Here is a 13,980-nt window from a genome sequence, read left to right as displayed (position 1 = left end):
GAAGCTAATTCCGTATTTTCTAATGATATTACCAAGGGGCAACATGTATATTGAAAATAGAAGGGGACCTAGGACGGATCCTTGTGGCACTCCATATTTTACTGATGATAAATGAGATGACACCCCATTTAAGTAAACAAAATGGTAGCGATCGGACAGGTAGGATCTAAACCATCTTAGAGCCTGCCCTTGAATACCTGTATAGTTTTGTAATCGATCTATGAGTATGTCATGATCTATGGTGTCGAACGCAGCACTAAGATCAAGTAAGACTAGAAATGAGATGCAGCCTTGATCTGACGCAAGAAGCAGGTCATTTGTAATTTTAACAAGTGCAGTTTCTGTGCTATGGTGGGGCCTAAAACCTGACTGAAATTCTTCATACAGATCATTTTTATGCAGGAAGGTGCTCAATTGAGCAGACACAACTTTTTCTAAAATTTTAGACATAAATGGAAGATTTGAAATAGGCCTATAATTTGCCAGTACACTAGGATCTAGTTTTGGTTTCTTAATAAGAGGCTTGATAACCGCCAGCTTGAATGGTTTTGGGACGTGACCTAAAGATAACGACGAGTTAATGATATTGAGAAGCGGTTCTTCGGCTACAGGTAACAGCTCTTTTAGTAATTTAGTGGGTACAGGATCTAATAAACATGTTGTTGGTTTAGATACAGTGATAAGTTTATTTAGCTCTTCCTGTCCTATAATTGTAAAGCACTGCAGTTTATTTTTGGGTGCGATGGATGATAACTGAAGTGTTAGACGCTGTAGAATCTACATTCGCTATTGTATTTCTAATGTTATCTATTTTATCAGTGAAGAAATTCATAAAGTCATTACTATTTAACGTTGGTGGAATATTTGAATCAGGTGGCGTCTGGTAATTTGTTAATTTAGCCACTGTGCTAAATAAAAACCTTGGATTGTTTTGGTTATTTTCAATGAGTTTGTGGATATGCTCTGCCCTAGCAGTTTTTAGAGCCTGTCTATAGCTGGACATACTGTTTTTCCATGCAATTTTAAAAACTTCCAAGTTAGTTTTTCTCCATTTGCGTTCAAGACTACGAGTTACTTTCTTGAGAGAGTGAGTATTACTGTTATACCATGGCACAGTACGTTTTTCTCTAACCTTTTTCAATTTGATGGGGGCAACAGCTTCTAATGTATTAGAGAAAATAGTGCCCATGTTGTCAGTAATTTCGTCTAATTCATGTGTATTTTTGGGTACAAATAGCAGTTGAGATAGATCAGGCAGGTTATTTGCGAATCTGTCTTTGGTGGCTGGAACAATAGTTCTGCCCAGACGGTAATGCTGAGACATATAGTTAATATCAGTTATACGCAGCATGCACGATACAAGGAAATGGTCTGTAACATCATCACATTGGGGTACAATATCTATAGCAGTAAGATCGATTCCATGCGATATAATTAGATCTAGTGTATGATTAAAACGATGAGTGGGCCCGGTGACATTTTGCTTGACTCCAAAGGAGTTTATTAGGTCAGTAAACGCAAGTCCTAATGTATCATTTGCATTATCAACGTGAATATTAAAATCTCCCATGATTAGCGCCTTATCAACTGTAACTAGAAGGTCTGAGAGGAAATCTGCAAATTCTTTTAGGAATTCTGTATACGGCCCTGGTGGTCTATACACAGTAGCCAGAGCAAGAGATACATTAGATTTCTTTTGCATGTCTGACAGTGTAACATTTAGCAGAAGTATTTCAAAAGAGTTAAACCTGTATCCTGTTTTCTGGGTAACATTGAGAATATCACTATATATTGTTGCAACACCTCCTCCACGACCAGTCTGACGGGGCTCATGCTTATAACAGTAGTTTGGTGGAGTAGACTCATTTAGACCAAAATAATCATTTGGTTTTAGCCAGGTTTCAGTCAAGCAGAGTACATCAAAACTATTTTCTGTGATCATTTCATTTACAATAACTGCTTTGGGTGTGAGTGATCTAATATTTATGAGCCCAAACTTTAAAAATTGTTTTTGTTCATTTACTTTACATTTTTCTGGTTTAATTACGATAAGATTTTTTCTAGATCCTACATTATATTTTGACCTCACTATTCGGGGAACAGACACAGTCTTAATAGTTTTTACAGCACAAGTACTTTTATCATTTAAGCGGGTGGAACAAAACTCATCATAATAGTTATTAGAGAATTGTCTTACTAGTCACATGGAGCGAAGTGTCCTGGAGATGTTGTCAGAGAGCAGCTCCGCTCCGATTCTGCTGGGGTGTAATCCATCAGCGCGAAACAGCCTAGGACGCTCCCAGAAAAGATTCCAGTTATTAACAAATAGCAGTTTCTGTTCTTTACACCATGACAACAACCATTCATTTAAAGCAAAAAGTCTACTGAACCTTTCGTGTCCTCGTCGATACGTGGGCAGTGGTCCTGACACGACGATCGTCGCCGCGGGCTTCGTGCTGCGAACCGTCTCGATCAGGCTGCTGAAGTCCCTCTTCAGCGTCTCCGTCTGCCGCAGCGTGGTGTCGTTAACCCCGGCGTGAAGCACGACCGCTCTGGGGCTCTCGTCGACCTTCAGGATCGCGGGTATCTGCGCAGAAACATCGAGAACACGAGCACCAGGCAAACAATGAGTGTGCACTTTACCTTCGGCTAACGTAGCACTTACGTGTCGGACGATGGAGTCTCCGATGATCACAGCGTCGCGTCCTGTCTCGCGGAGGGGAGCGAAGCGGTTCCGGATGGAGATGTCGAAGGCAGGAGGGGGAGAAGTCGTCGCCCGGGACCCGGCTCGCGTCCTCCGCTGTGGATGCACCCAGGGTCCGTGGTGTCCCGGCGTCACAGTGAAGGACATCTGGGAAGATCGCGTCCTGGGTGCACCGGGCCTGTGCAGAGAAACACACGGAGTAGACGTGGTGGGACTGTTAACAGATCGCTGTATACTTACCCCGGACTTGTGAGCGTCAGCCCGGGATGATTCCAGCGCGGTTCTCCGCTCTCTCAGCTGGGCCTGCCTCACCTCCAGGTCGCGAATCTGCTTTCCTACGGCCTCGAGCTCGAGTTGCACAGAGTGGAGACATTCATCCGCCATTAAAGCAAGTAACAGTGAGTACAGCAGTGGTAATGTGTGTGAATAGAGTATTAGCAATGTTAGCGCAGTTAGCTGCAACCACGCCGCTGATGCTAATGGGCTAAAAGCTAATAGCGGACCCGGGAGATCAAAATAAAACTAGTGATAGCGAGGCGCTCTGATTGTTTTTGTTGTAGAATACAATAGAGGATATATTCACACGTTATATAAACGGAAACGATGATGTATACAATTGATTTTTGAGTTAAAAATAGTCAATGAAAAGAATATAGTGACGGAGCTCAAACGCAGTACAGCCGCCAACAACAAACAGGAAGTGACCTAACAAACAGGATATTGTGGCCTAATCTGTCTGACCTCTGCATTTCTTGAGGATGTGCCAATCGCCTTCCTGATATTGATGATCTTCTCAGAAAAGAAGGATGCAAACTCATTGCATTTGCTGTCTGAGAGCATTTCACTGGGAATCTGACTTGGGGGGGGGGGGGTGTTGTCAGTCTCTCAACAGTGGCAAAAAGAGTACGAGTGTTATTTAAGTTACTATTTATAAGGTTTGAGAAGAAATTCTGTCTAGCTGTGGCTAATTTCACATTAAAAGCATGAAGGCTGTCTTTGTAGATGCTATAGTGAATTTCAAGTTTTGTCTTCCGCCACATCCGCTCGGCTTTTCTGCATTGTCTTTTCATAGTCTGAACTGCTGTTGATCTTCTCCAAACTGATTTCTGTCTGTTTGTTTTCTCACTGACTATTGTTGGAGCAATATCATCAATAACATTCTTAACTTTTGAGTTGAATGAAACAAGGAGAGTATCAACAGAGTCTGCAGAAATGCTTGATGTTAAAGATATAGCTTCCATAAATAGTACACTTGTGTTCTCGTTAAAGCATCTCCTTCTGACAGAGACAGATCTAGATACAGTTGTAGCAGACATCAAAATATCAAAGAAAATACAGAAGTGATCAGATAGTGCTATGTCCTTAATAACAATGGATAAAATGTTTAGACCCCTACTGATGATTAAGTCTAGAGTGTGTCCACCTTTGTGTGTGGGTCCATGCACATGCTGAATCAGGTCAAAAGTGTTTAGAACCGTTATCATTTCTTTTGTAGTTTTGTTTTCTGCATTATCTATGTGAACATTAAAATCCCCTGCAATAGCAAAACAGTCAAACTCTGAGGAAATCATTGATAACATTTCTGTGACCTCTTCAACAAATGCTGGAGAGTATTTTGGAGGCCTGTAAATAATAAACAGAATGCATGGAGCACCTTTCAGCACAATCCCTAGATATTCAAAAGACAAGTACTGACCAAATGACACTTGCTTGCATTGATAGACATCTTTAAATAGAGCAGCTACACCCCACCTCTCCTAACAGTCCTGCAGACGCTCATGTAGGTGAAGTTAGGAGGGGCTGCTTCATTAAGGACTGTTGCATTGCTGCTGTCTTCAAGCCATGTTTCGTTTAGAAACATAAAATCCAGATTGTTTGTGGTTATAAAGTCATTGATTAGAAATTATTTATTTTTTAGTAAGCGAATGTTTAAAGATGCTAACTTGATGGCTGTGCTTTGTGTCTTTACATCAATCTTAGTTTGATGCATAATAGGCCACAGATTAGATGAGTTTGCCCTTCGGCTTGAGATGGGCTTAGACTTTCTATCACGTGATAAAACTGAAATCGAGAAAGCTACAGGCACACTGGGTTCATATATCACACATATCACTGAGAGCTGCTATCAGTTGCTTTTGGTTCACCTTCAGCAGAAAGAGGGTTTGGGCCCTGGCGTTGAGGCAGTGGTCGAAGAGCTCTCGCAGGAGAAGGGACCACAGGCTTTGGTGATTGTTGGGCCCGCTGTTTTTTTGTTGATATCTGCGGGCTTGCAGCAAATGAGTGAGAGAGTTTAGTCCCAGCATACACCAATTCCTCCATTTTCTATGAAAAGCACAGAAATGGAGATGCTGGAGAAAGGGATAATGTGTCTGGTGAGATGGGCTGTGTCTCTGGTGTTTCCAGTGGCTGTGATATGTTGTCCTGTCTTCCCTGGCTGTTTTCCAGAAAGTCATCCCTGGGTGCTGAATCTTGTAGCTGTTTTGCTACATCACAGTCAGTCTGTGAGGAGCTCTGTGGGCAGGGCTCAGTCGGGATAGTGTCTATCAGCAGTGCTTGTTTTGGCTGCATGGTGTTATCAGTGTCCTTGTGGGATATGTCAACCACATGATGACTCGGACCCAGTGTGTGTGTGCTGAATGGATTGACACACTCTGCTGAAGGATGACGGAGGGAAAAGTAGATATTGTCCTTAAACACTCTAGCACCAAGTTTGTTTGGGTGGAGGCCATCCGGTTTAAACAATTGTCTATGGCCCCAGAAAAGATTGAAGTTGTCAATGAAATTCACTCCTTTTATATTACAAGATCTTTGTAGCCATGTGTTCAGCCCAAGCAACCGTGAAAACATATTTGTTCCCCTTGCTGGGAGTGGTCCACTGATGAACGACTGAACTTTAAGTCTTCGAAGTGTTTCAAAGAGTTCACTGAAGTCCTTCTTAAGGAGTTCTGACTGCTCTTTCCGAATATCATTCTTCCCCACATGGATGATGATTCGGTTTGCAGTCTTGTGCTTCATCTGAATGTTCTGAAGTTCCTTGTTCACATCAGAGACCGTTGCTTGAGGAAGGCAGCATTTTGCTGTAGTCCTGATACGGATGTTTCTGATAATAGAGTCACCCACTATCAGAGTCCTTGGCTCGGCTGCGCTCTGAGCTGAATGCCACTGTCTGCTCATCCTTGAGCACCTGTTAGTAGCGGTGTTAGCTATTGGCTGATCCAATAGATGTTTAATCACATTTGGGGATTCCTCACCCACATTCATTAATGCTTCAAATCTGTTCTCAAGATGTATAGGGGGTGGTTGAATGCCAGTATTCACAAGCCTTGTCATAGTCGAATCTGGGGTAGAGGAAGCTACGGCAGCAATACGAGAAACTCGTGACAATCTTATGTTTCGTGTTCCTTTGGTTCTTGCTCCCTGTTTCTGCCATCAATTAGTGTGGTGATCAGTTTCGGCTTGTTCCTCTACACTTGGTATAAACTGTTGAGATTCAGAAGATTCATGGGACTCACTGGCTGTATGCTGACAGGGTCCATGACGACGGTCTGCTAAGTGTTCCCTCTGTTTTGGAAGTCCAGCAAATAACTTTGTTTCAAGAATTACAATCCTTTGTAGAAGTTTGCAGCAGTTCATGCAACAAGTAGATCCAACAGGAGGCATTTTTTTCTCTCTTCTGTTTGAATGTAGGCAGTTGTTTTGCCGTCTCCGGAATGTAAGCTGCTGGCAGTGGGAGGCAAAGTTTTCTTTTTGTAGTATTATTCCAGTCCCAACGAGTTTTTAGTTTTAGGGTTTGTGCCAAAAATCAGAAAAGTACAGAAATAAGAAGCAAAGCACAGAGCAGTAAGCTAGAACGTCCGAACAGTAGCACAGCCGGAAGTATACCTTTGAATTAATCATGCTAACATGTTAATTCATACTATCCCTGCAAACAAATCTGGCCCTTTACGGGCCCACTTAGGGCTAGCCTAAGGGCCCCCAGTGGGCTGCCAATGCAGGGCCTCTGAGATTTTACTTATTGGCAAAACGTTGGCCCCTTAGTGCTGGCCCTGCACGAGCAGCCCTCACTTAGCCCCCAGGAAACCCTCGCTATGCCCAAACTATTAGGGGGCTTTCACACTGGCAGTTTAGTGCGGAATGGGGCACGGTTCGCATAAAAAATCGCTAATGTCAATGCTGTCAACGGACCCTGGTGCGCACTGGGGTACCGAATCCAAGACTACCTGGAGAAGGTGGTCTGAGTTCGGTTGCTCCCGAACTGTGGCGCGATTCGTGTGAATGTGCAAGCAACACGGACTCAGGTGCACACTTGTTCAGGAAGTAAAGTATCCCACGCATGTGTAACACTGTCGATATCATTGTTTCCTCAACACACGAGAGAGCTGAGGTTGATTCCACACACTCCTAAAAGTCCAAATTAAATTAATAAATTCTAAATTAAAATTAATTATTATGCTGTGCATAATAGCACCAAAATAACAAAAAAAATTACAATTGTGCTCAGTCGCGTTGTGTTCTTCATGCGTTTTCCGTGTGCGTTTGCGATGACGTAAGGTGACTGCAAACTAGGGTGACCACATGCGCCATTCATACGGGACACGTCCCAGCCAGCATTTTCATATTGCCTAAAATATCCAGGTTTTGGATATTTGCACTGTGCAGGTTGATCATTGTGTAACATTCATGAGAGCTATAAAGAGCAGAGCAGACGGCTCCTTATGCTTTCGAATCACTTTCACGTGGTTATTCGTTTGTTTGACTTGAAGCATTGTGGCGCACTTTTTTTGGGGGGGATTTGTGCACAGCGACGCTTCAAGTCAATCGAACGAACAAACACGTGCGCATATTTGCATCGCTTTGATCGTTCCCTCTGGATCTCACCTTCTCACACGCAGCCCCACGATTGGTCGATTATGTACAATACCTGCAGGTTATTGGTCAAACTGCTCTGGATGTTTTGGGCATTATTAAAATCCTGGCGGGGACGTGTCCCGTATGACCGGCACATATGGTCACCATACTGCAAACGCACCTGGGTTTGATACTACTGTTAAGTGTGAAAGACTATGAAAGAGCCCAGTTTAAAAGCCCTCTTAATCTATAACAGGGGTGCCTAATCCTGGCCCTGGAGGTCTACCTTCCTACAGAGTTCAGTTCCAACCCTGATCAAACACACCTGTCTGTAATTATCAAGCGCTCCTTCAGACAAGTATAGGTCGTTAGCATCGAGACTAAGGTCTCTGCAGAGCAAAAGTGGGTGTTTATGACTTTGTGGGTGCTTTCAAACTGCTGGGTGTTTCAAAATCATGCAATCAAAATGATCCCCCTTATCTAACCCCACCCCTAAACCTAACATCACTATGACGTCAGCCAATCAGGTATCATGGTCTAAAACACCCTGATCTGGTTACTCCCATTACTTCCCTGCAGAGACCTATACTTGGGGTGGTCCTAATCAATTGGTTCAGCTGTGGTTTAATCAGGGTTGGAGCTGAATTCTGCAGGAAGGTAGATCTCCAGGAACAGGGTTGGGCTCCCCGATCTACAACAATATATCGGTTTCATTTTAAATACTTTTCATATACTATAACTTAAGTCTTTGGGATAAAAGTTATACACATCTGAAATGGATGCAGGCACACCATAAGTAATATCTATATTCTCAACATTGTACAGTAGTCAAAGGGATTTCAAATCAATGGATTTATTAAATACAAAAAAGAAAACATTTAATTAATGTTAATGCAGCTACATACAGCTAAAAATACAAATACACAAAAGTACAAAAAATAAATGTAAGATCGTAGGATTTCGTCATGTTAAAGTTGTACATCAGTTTCCAAACACTGTCCATAGCTGAAGTTGATAGCAAAAAAGACTGATAGCAAATTAATAATCCAAGCTTTTGTAATGAAAACAAGGTACAGCTCTCAAACGCCAGACACTTCCTAAACAGGAACAATCAAAAATAGTCCAGACTATGGTCTCGCGTCACAAATAACTTTAAATCCATATTAAAACTGGACCATAATGTGGTGACCTCACCAATAAAGAGTCCTCCTAAATGCATACAAATACAAGGTATTAAACTATTAGCATCAATGCAAGCATAGGGCATACATACATACATGTAACACCTCTGCAAAAAAAACATCAGCAATGTACACTTTGAAAAAAAAAAAACTTTAGACTGGGTTTGAAATGGCACATTTCCCAACCAGGACACAGAACAATGTGTTCAGCAGCAGGTGAGCCATGCTGGCTACTGCTGCTTGCCATTACTAACTCTTTTCTTCTTCTCCTTCTAATACCATTTGGTGGATGGCAAACCAACTTCTGGTGCATTTACCACCACCAATTGGACAGAAGTGTGAAGCACTAGTAAACAACTAATACAGTAGGTGGCCATCCAAAATGGTGGTTCTGTGTCTGCAAAGTGCATTTGCAGCTTTTGACCACTGAGTGGTGCTTTAACCACAAGTTTTCAAATAGCTCATCAAAGCACATTTTCACAAATAGACGTCAATTTTGCCTCACCAATGTGTTATATTTGACTGCAGTTGGGGAAAATAAAATGAATATTACATTATAACTAGCCTACAGTATTTTTACAGATGAAAGTTTAGTACTTAAAGATATGAGCGTTTCTTAGAATGAATTCAAGCAGGATAAATGTCAAGCCTATGAGCCAGTGCTGCTTCTATTTTCTCTACACCATATTTTAGATTTTACACATTTAAATAGTGTTCCGTATTACTTGTATAATATTAATTGTTATATTATTCAAAAGAAATTGTGGTTTACTTTGCATCTGAGAATTAGAAGTGGTAGCCTACAGTGGGCTAGGCTTGCATGTTTTATAAATTATTTTCTTTTATTTTAGTAAAACGTGAGGCACTGTATAATTTCACTCCTGTTATTCAGGCCTAATTAAAACAAGAAACAAATAAATTAAACCTGTACAATTTAGCTAAATCACTGAAACTCTAAAGAATGGACTGATTAATAAAACGTCTTCACGTATAAACTCAAGTTCTCACATTATAATCAACAAAATGCACACATTGTTAAAAATAGCTTCATTAATTGACAGCTTCAGTGGTTTTAAATGGAGTCGTCTTTACTTGCTTTCATATAATTTAAGTAATGTAAAAATAAAATAAATAAATAAATTGCAGCCGCATTTAAATGCAGGTCTGTATAATATTCCTTAAAATATCAGTGCAAGATTTGCTTGGCGCTCATGATGCTGAATGCACGTGCCGCATTTATTCTTATTTGTCTACATATTTTATTTTCATTACAAATCTTGTTTGGTTTAATTATGGATAATTGCATGTAAAAAAAAAAATATTTACTTTGTATATGAAAAATGTGAATTATTATTCATATTCAAGTGTTTGTGAGAAAATTATTAATGCACATGCATGAGAGGGAGGCGCTGAGGAACTGAGGAACTCATCTGAGGGAAATAGCACACACATCCAGTCCATGGAGTGGTAAATGGACTGCATTTATATAGCGCTTTCACCAGACCCCATGGCCATCCAAAGCGCTTTACAAGTTGCCTCACATTCACCCATTCACTCACACACCGACTGCGGTGTCAGCCATTCAAGGTGCTCATCGGGAGCAGCTGGGGTTAGGTGTTTTACTCAAGGACGCCTCAACAGTTGGTCAGGTGGAGCCGGGGATTGAACCACCAACCTTCCGGTTTGTAGACAACCTACATGAACCACTGAGCCACTGCCGCCCTCAATGTCAGGGCGAGGCAGATTGAGCCTCCTGGCCCCTCTCAGGGACCTGATGATCACCTCATGCTTCCCGAGAGTCTTACCATGAACAGGGTCATGGTGAGCCGAAAATGGCGGCCACATAGACCTTCAGGGTGGAAGGAGACAGGCTTTGTTCCAACCCTTCCTGAAGAAAGGAAAGCACTGACCCGATTGGGCATCTCCAGGGGTCTGGGGGAAACACATACTTGTGCAGGCCCAGCGGCCAGCTGTGCACCAGAGCATCCATGCCAAGGGTGCCCTCGGTCAGGGAGTAAAACAACTGGTAGTGGGAATTTTCTGGAGAGGCATACAGGTCTACCTGAGCATCTCTGAAGCATTTCCAAATCAGCTGAACTGACTGTGGGTGGAGTCTCCATTCCCCGGGGCAGGACTGCTGCCTTCAGTAACCTTCAGTATGACTGCCACTGCAGATGCCATATGCCCCAGGAACCTCTGAAACAGTTTCAGTGGAACCGCTCTCTTGCCCTTGAATTGTCTCAGGCAACTCAACAGTGGCTGCGCGCGCTCATTTGTAAGCTGTGCAAACATGTAACTGAGTCTATTTCCATACTGAGAAAAGAGATCCTCTGCACAGAGGAGAGAGTTTGCTCTTTTCCCAGTTGACCAGAAGACCCAGACAGGTGAGGTGTCTGAGAGCCAGATCCCTGTGCTCGCACAACCGCGCTCGAGACTGAGCTAGAATCAGCCAGTTGTCGAGGTAGTTGAAGATACAGACACCTCATTCCATGAGAGGAGCCAGGGCTCCCTCCGCGACCTTCGTGAAGACACAGGGCCAACCCAAATGGGAGAACTTTCAGGAACGCCGCTTGGACTGATGCTTGGCAGGTTTAGAGGCAGAGACAGGCTCCTTGTCTCCTCGCTGTGGCCATGGTGAAGGCTGCTGCTGTGGCTGAGTGGGAGTGAAGGAGACCGCAGGGGGGTGTCCTCGGCAATTAGCAGTCAGAGGTGGCTGCACCAGTGGCAGTGTGGAGACAACAGCAGACCACCAGGGCAGGATTCTTTGATGGCCTCAGACTGCTTCTGGGTGGCAGAGAAAATTTTCCACTGCGTCACCGAAGAGGCCAGCCTGGGAGACCGGGGAGTTGAGGAGCTTAGTCCGATCAGACTCCCTCATGTCTGCCAGGTCTAGCCATAGGTGGCACTCCTGGACCACCAAAGTGGAAATCACCTGAACCAAGGAGTGCACAGTAACCTTCGTCGCCCGGAGATCGAGTTCGGTAGCAGTGCGCTTCCTGCAAAACCCCTGGGTCAGCACTGCCCCTGGTAGACCTGAAGGGTGGCCATGGCGAGCAGGGACCCGCAGTTCTGTAAGCCTTGGCCACAAGTGTGGATGAGAACTTACAGGTCTTGGAGGGAAGCTTGGGACCACCACGCCATACAGAGGTGCTCTGAGGACACAGGAGATAAATGCAGGAAGCCCAGACGAACCGCTGAATCACGCTGTCACACCAACACCAGCTGACTCGCTTGTAAAAACTCAGTATGTAAACATTTTATGAAAGTAGCAAGCAATGTGCTCGGCTCGAAAGCGAAAGCTTGAGTGCGAATTGCTCATGCTGCTCCTTATATACCCGCACAGTGGGGCGGAGCTCGTGATGCAAATTCCGCAGACCAAGGTACTCCATGTACCATTGGCTTGTTGTTTTACCACTCAAAGGTGATGGGCTGTCGGGCAAGACCCCATTCGTCAGTCTCTTTCTAACGTAACATAGAGAGTGACCGACTGAAAGGAAAATATAATTACACTTGCTCTTTCCTCCGTCCATGACACTGACTCACTGCGGAGTTGCCAGTTTTAATCTGAACAGCTCTTAACACCGAGTGGATGGTTAGATGCATGATGGACTAGTATTAAAAAAATTATAAATAAAATGAAATAAAAGTCCATCATTAAGGTAATAAGTACTGCTTTTTATCATCTTGTCTCAGTTATAAATTTGACTGGTAAATGATATTGATTTTAAGTAGGAAGGCAAAAAAATCTATATAAATCGTAAATCGGATTTTTTGTGAAATAAATCAGGGATTTTTTTTTTATGCCATCGCCCAGCCCTAATGCGAGTTTTTTTTTTTTTTTTTTTTTTGGCAATTTCCTCTGAAATTAAGTTATAATTTCTAATAAACTTTATTGCGCTATACATTAGTCAACATCTTGAAGTGGATCAAAACCTTTCTTTAAAGTTGTTCTAAAACCAATGTCTAAAACCAATGTCCTAAAACCTGTTCTGCCCATTTGAATATGAAAGAGCAAGAAATTCACACCTTTATCTCGACCCCCACAAGCTATACAGAACTACCTCAAAAAACCCCAGCCCCCTCCAGCTGAACTGAACTCGTTCTGTTTTCTGGCTGCGAGGAACGGTGTGTTGTCATTGTTACTGGGTTGAAACATGCCTACACTCACAGCAGAGCTGCCCTTTTTATTCATTATTTCCTTGCAGCCCATATTATTATTTTCACTAGACCAAAATAATAACAAATTATCAATTGATAATTAATAATTTTTGCGAAAATCATTGTTATTTGTGAACATAGGTGTTTGAGGAAGGCTTGTCAGTATGTGAGTTGTATTTAACAATAGAACTATATATTTTACCTTATTCTGCATGCTCTTTCAAAAGGCTTGATAAATTAACCCATTTAACACCCATATTGCTTACTTCCTTAATATTTTTTTTTACCTTTCTATTTAATATTTTTTTACATTTCATTAAAACATGCTCTATTGTTTCTTTGCTAACTGTCTCTACCACATGGCTTTAATAAAAGGGGTCATATGATGTTTTTTTTAAAGATCATTATTTTGTGTATTTGGTGTAACAATTTCAACAGTTCAGTTTAATCTTTAAGCTTCTCAAATTTGTTTCAAACTTTCAGGCAAGGCTTTTTCAAGCCAAGGTTTCTTTAAAACAACAAAATAAATAATTACACTTCTTTGACAAGCACATAAAGTTGACTTTTCTCTTAACTAATATTTCTCTTTTTCTTAGATTCTGTTTCATCCGGCTCCTACATTCATTACCAGTTTTCCGTGGCTAATGTATGTTATCCTAATGCAGTGGTTCTCAAATCCAGTCCTCGCGACCCCCAGCAGAAATCTGTTGAAGTTTACTTCACTTCGGAACATTCATTCATGGATTTCATTCATGTCTTCACACACTGAGAAGTGTGACATCATATACCTCTGTAAATAAATACAGTTTAAATTAATGTCTCGCACACTTCAATGCACTTTGAATGGAACATATAAGTTTGGAATCATGGCAGAATATCTGCGATGTCCACTTCGCAGGGCACTTGTGGTCGGGTAGTACAAACATTAGAAGCGATAAGAGAAACATACAAAATGTGCAGAGCAAGGGGGCGCGAGGACTGGAATTGAGAACTGCTGTCCTAATGTCACATTTCTGATTGTTAGTTTTTAGATGGCATTACATTGTATGTCCAAAAAGCACAATTTTAATAATTTTTTATAATTTAAAA

The 13,980-nt window shown here is 42.1% G+C and overlaps 1 protein-coding gene across 2 annotated transcripts in view; it reads left to right on the top strand.

Annotated features, from left to right (window-relative positions):
- Positions 1-13,980, top strand: part of LOC132104571 (sucrase-isomaltase, intestinal-like) — a 75,622-nt gene that overhangs the window by 38,169 nt on the left and 23,473 nt on the right. For both annotated transcript variants that reach the window (XM_059510138.1, XM_059510137.1), the window contains exon 23: positions 13,488-13,537. In XM_059510138.1, coding sequence (XP_059366121.1) covers positions 13,488-13,537 — 50 coding nt within the window. The remainder of the gene's footprint in view (positions 1-13,487; positions 13,538-13,980) is intronic.

This window comes from Carassius carassius, chromosome 25, assembly GCF_963082965.1.
Source record: "Carassius carassius chromosome 25, fCarCar2.1, whole genome shotgun sequence".
Taxonomy (NCBI): domain Eukaryota; kingdom Metazoa; phylum Chordata; class Actinopteri; order Cypriniformes; family Cyprinidae; genus Carassius; species Carassius carassius.
This window is presented reverse-complemented; position numbering and strand designations above follow the sequence as displayed.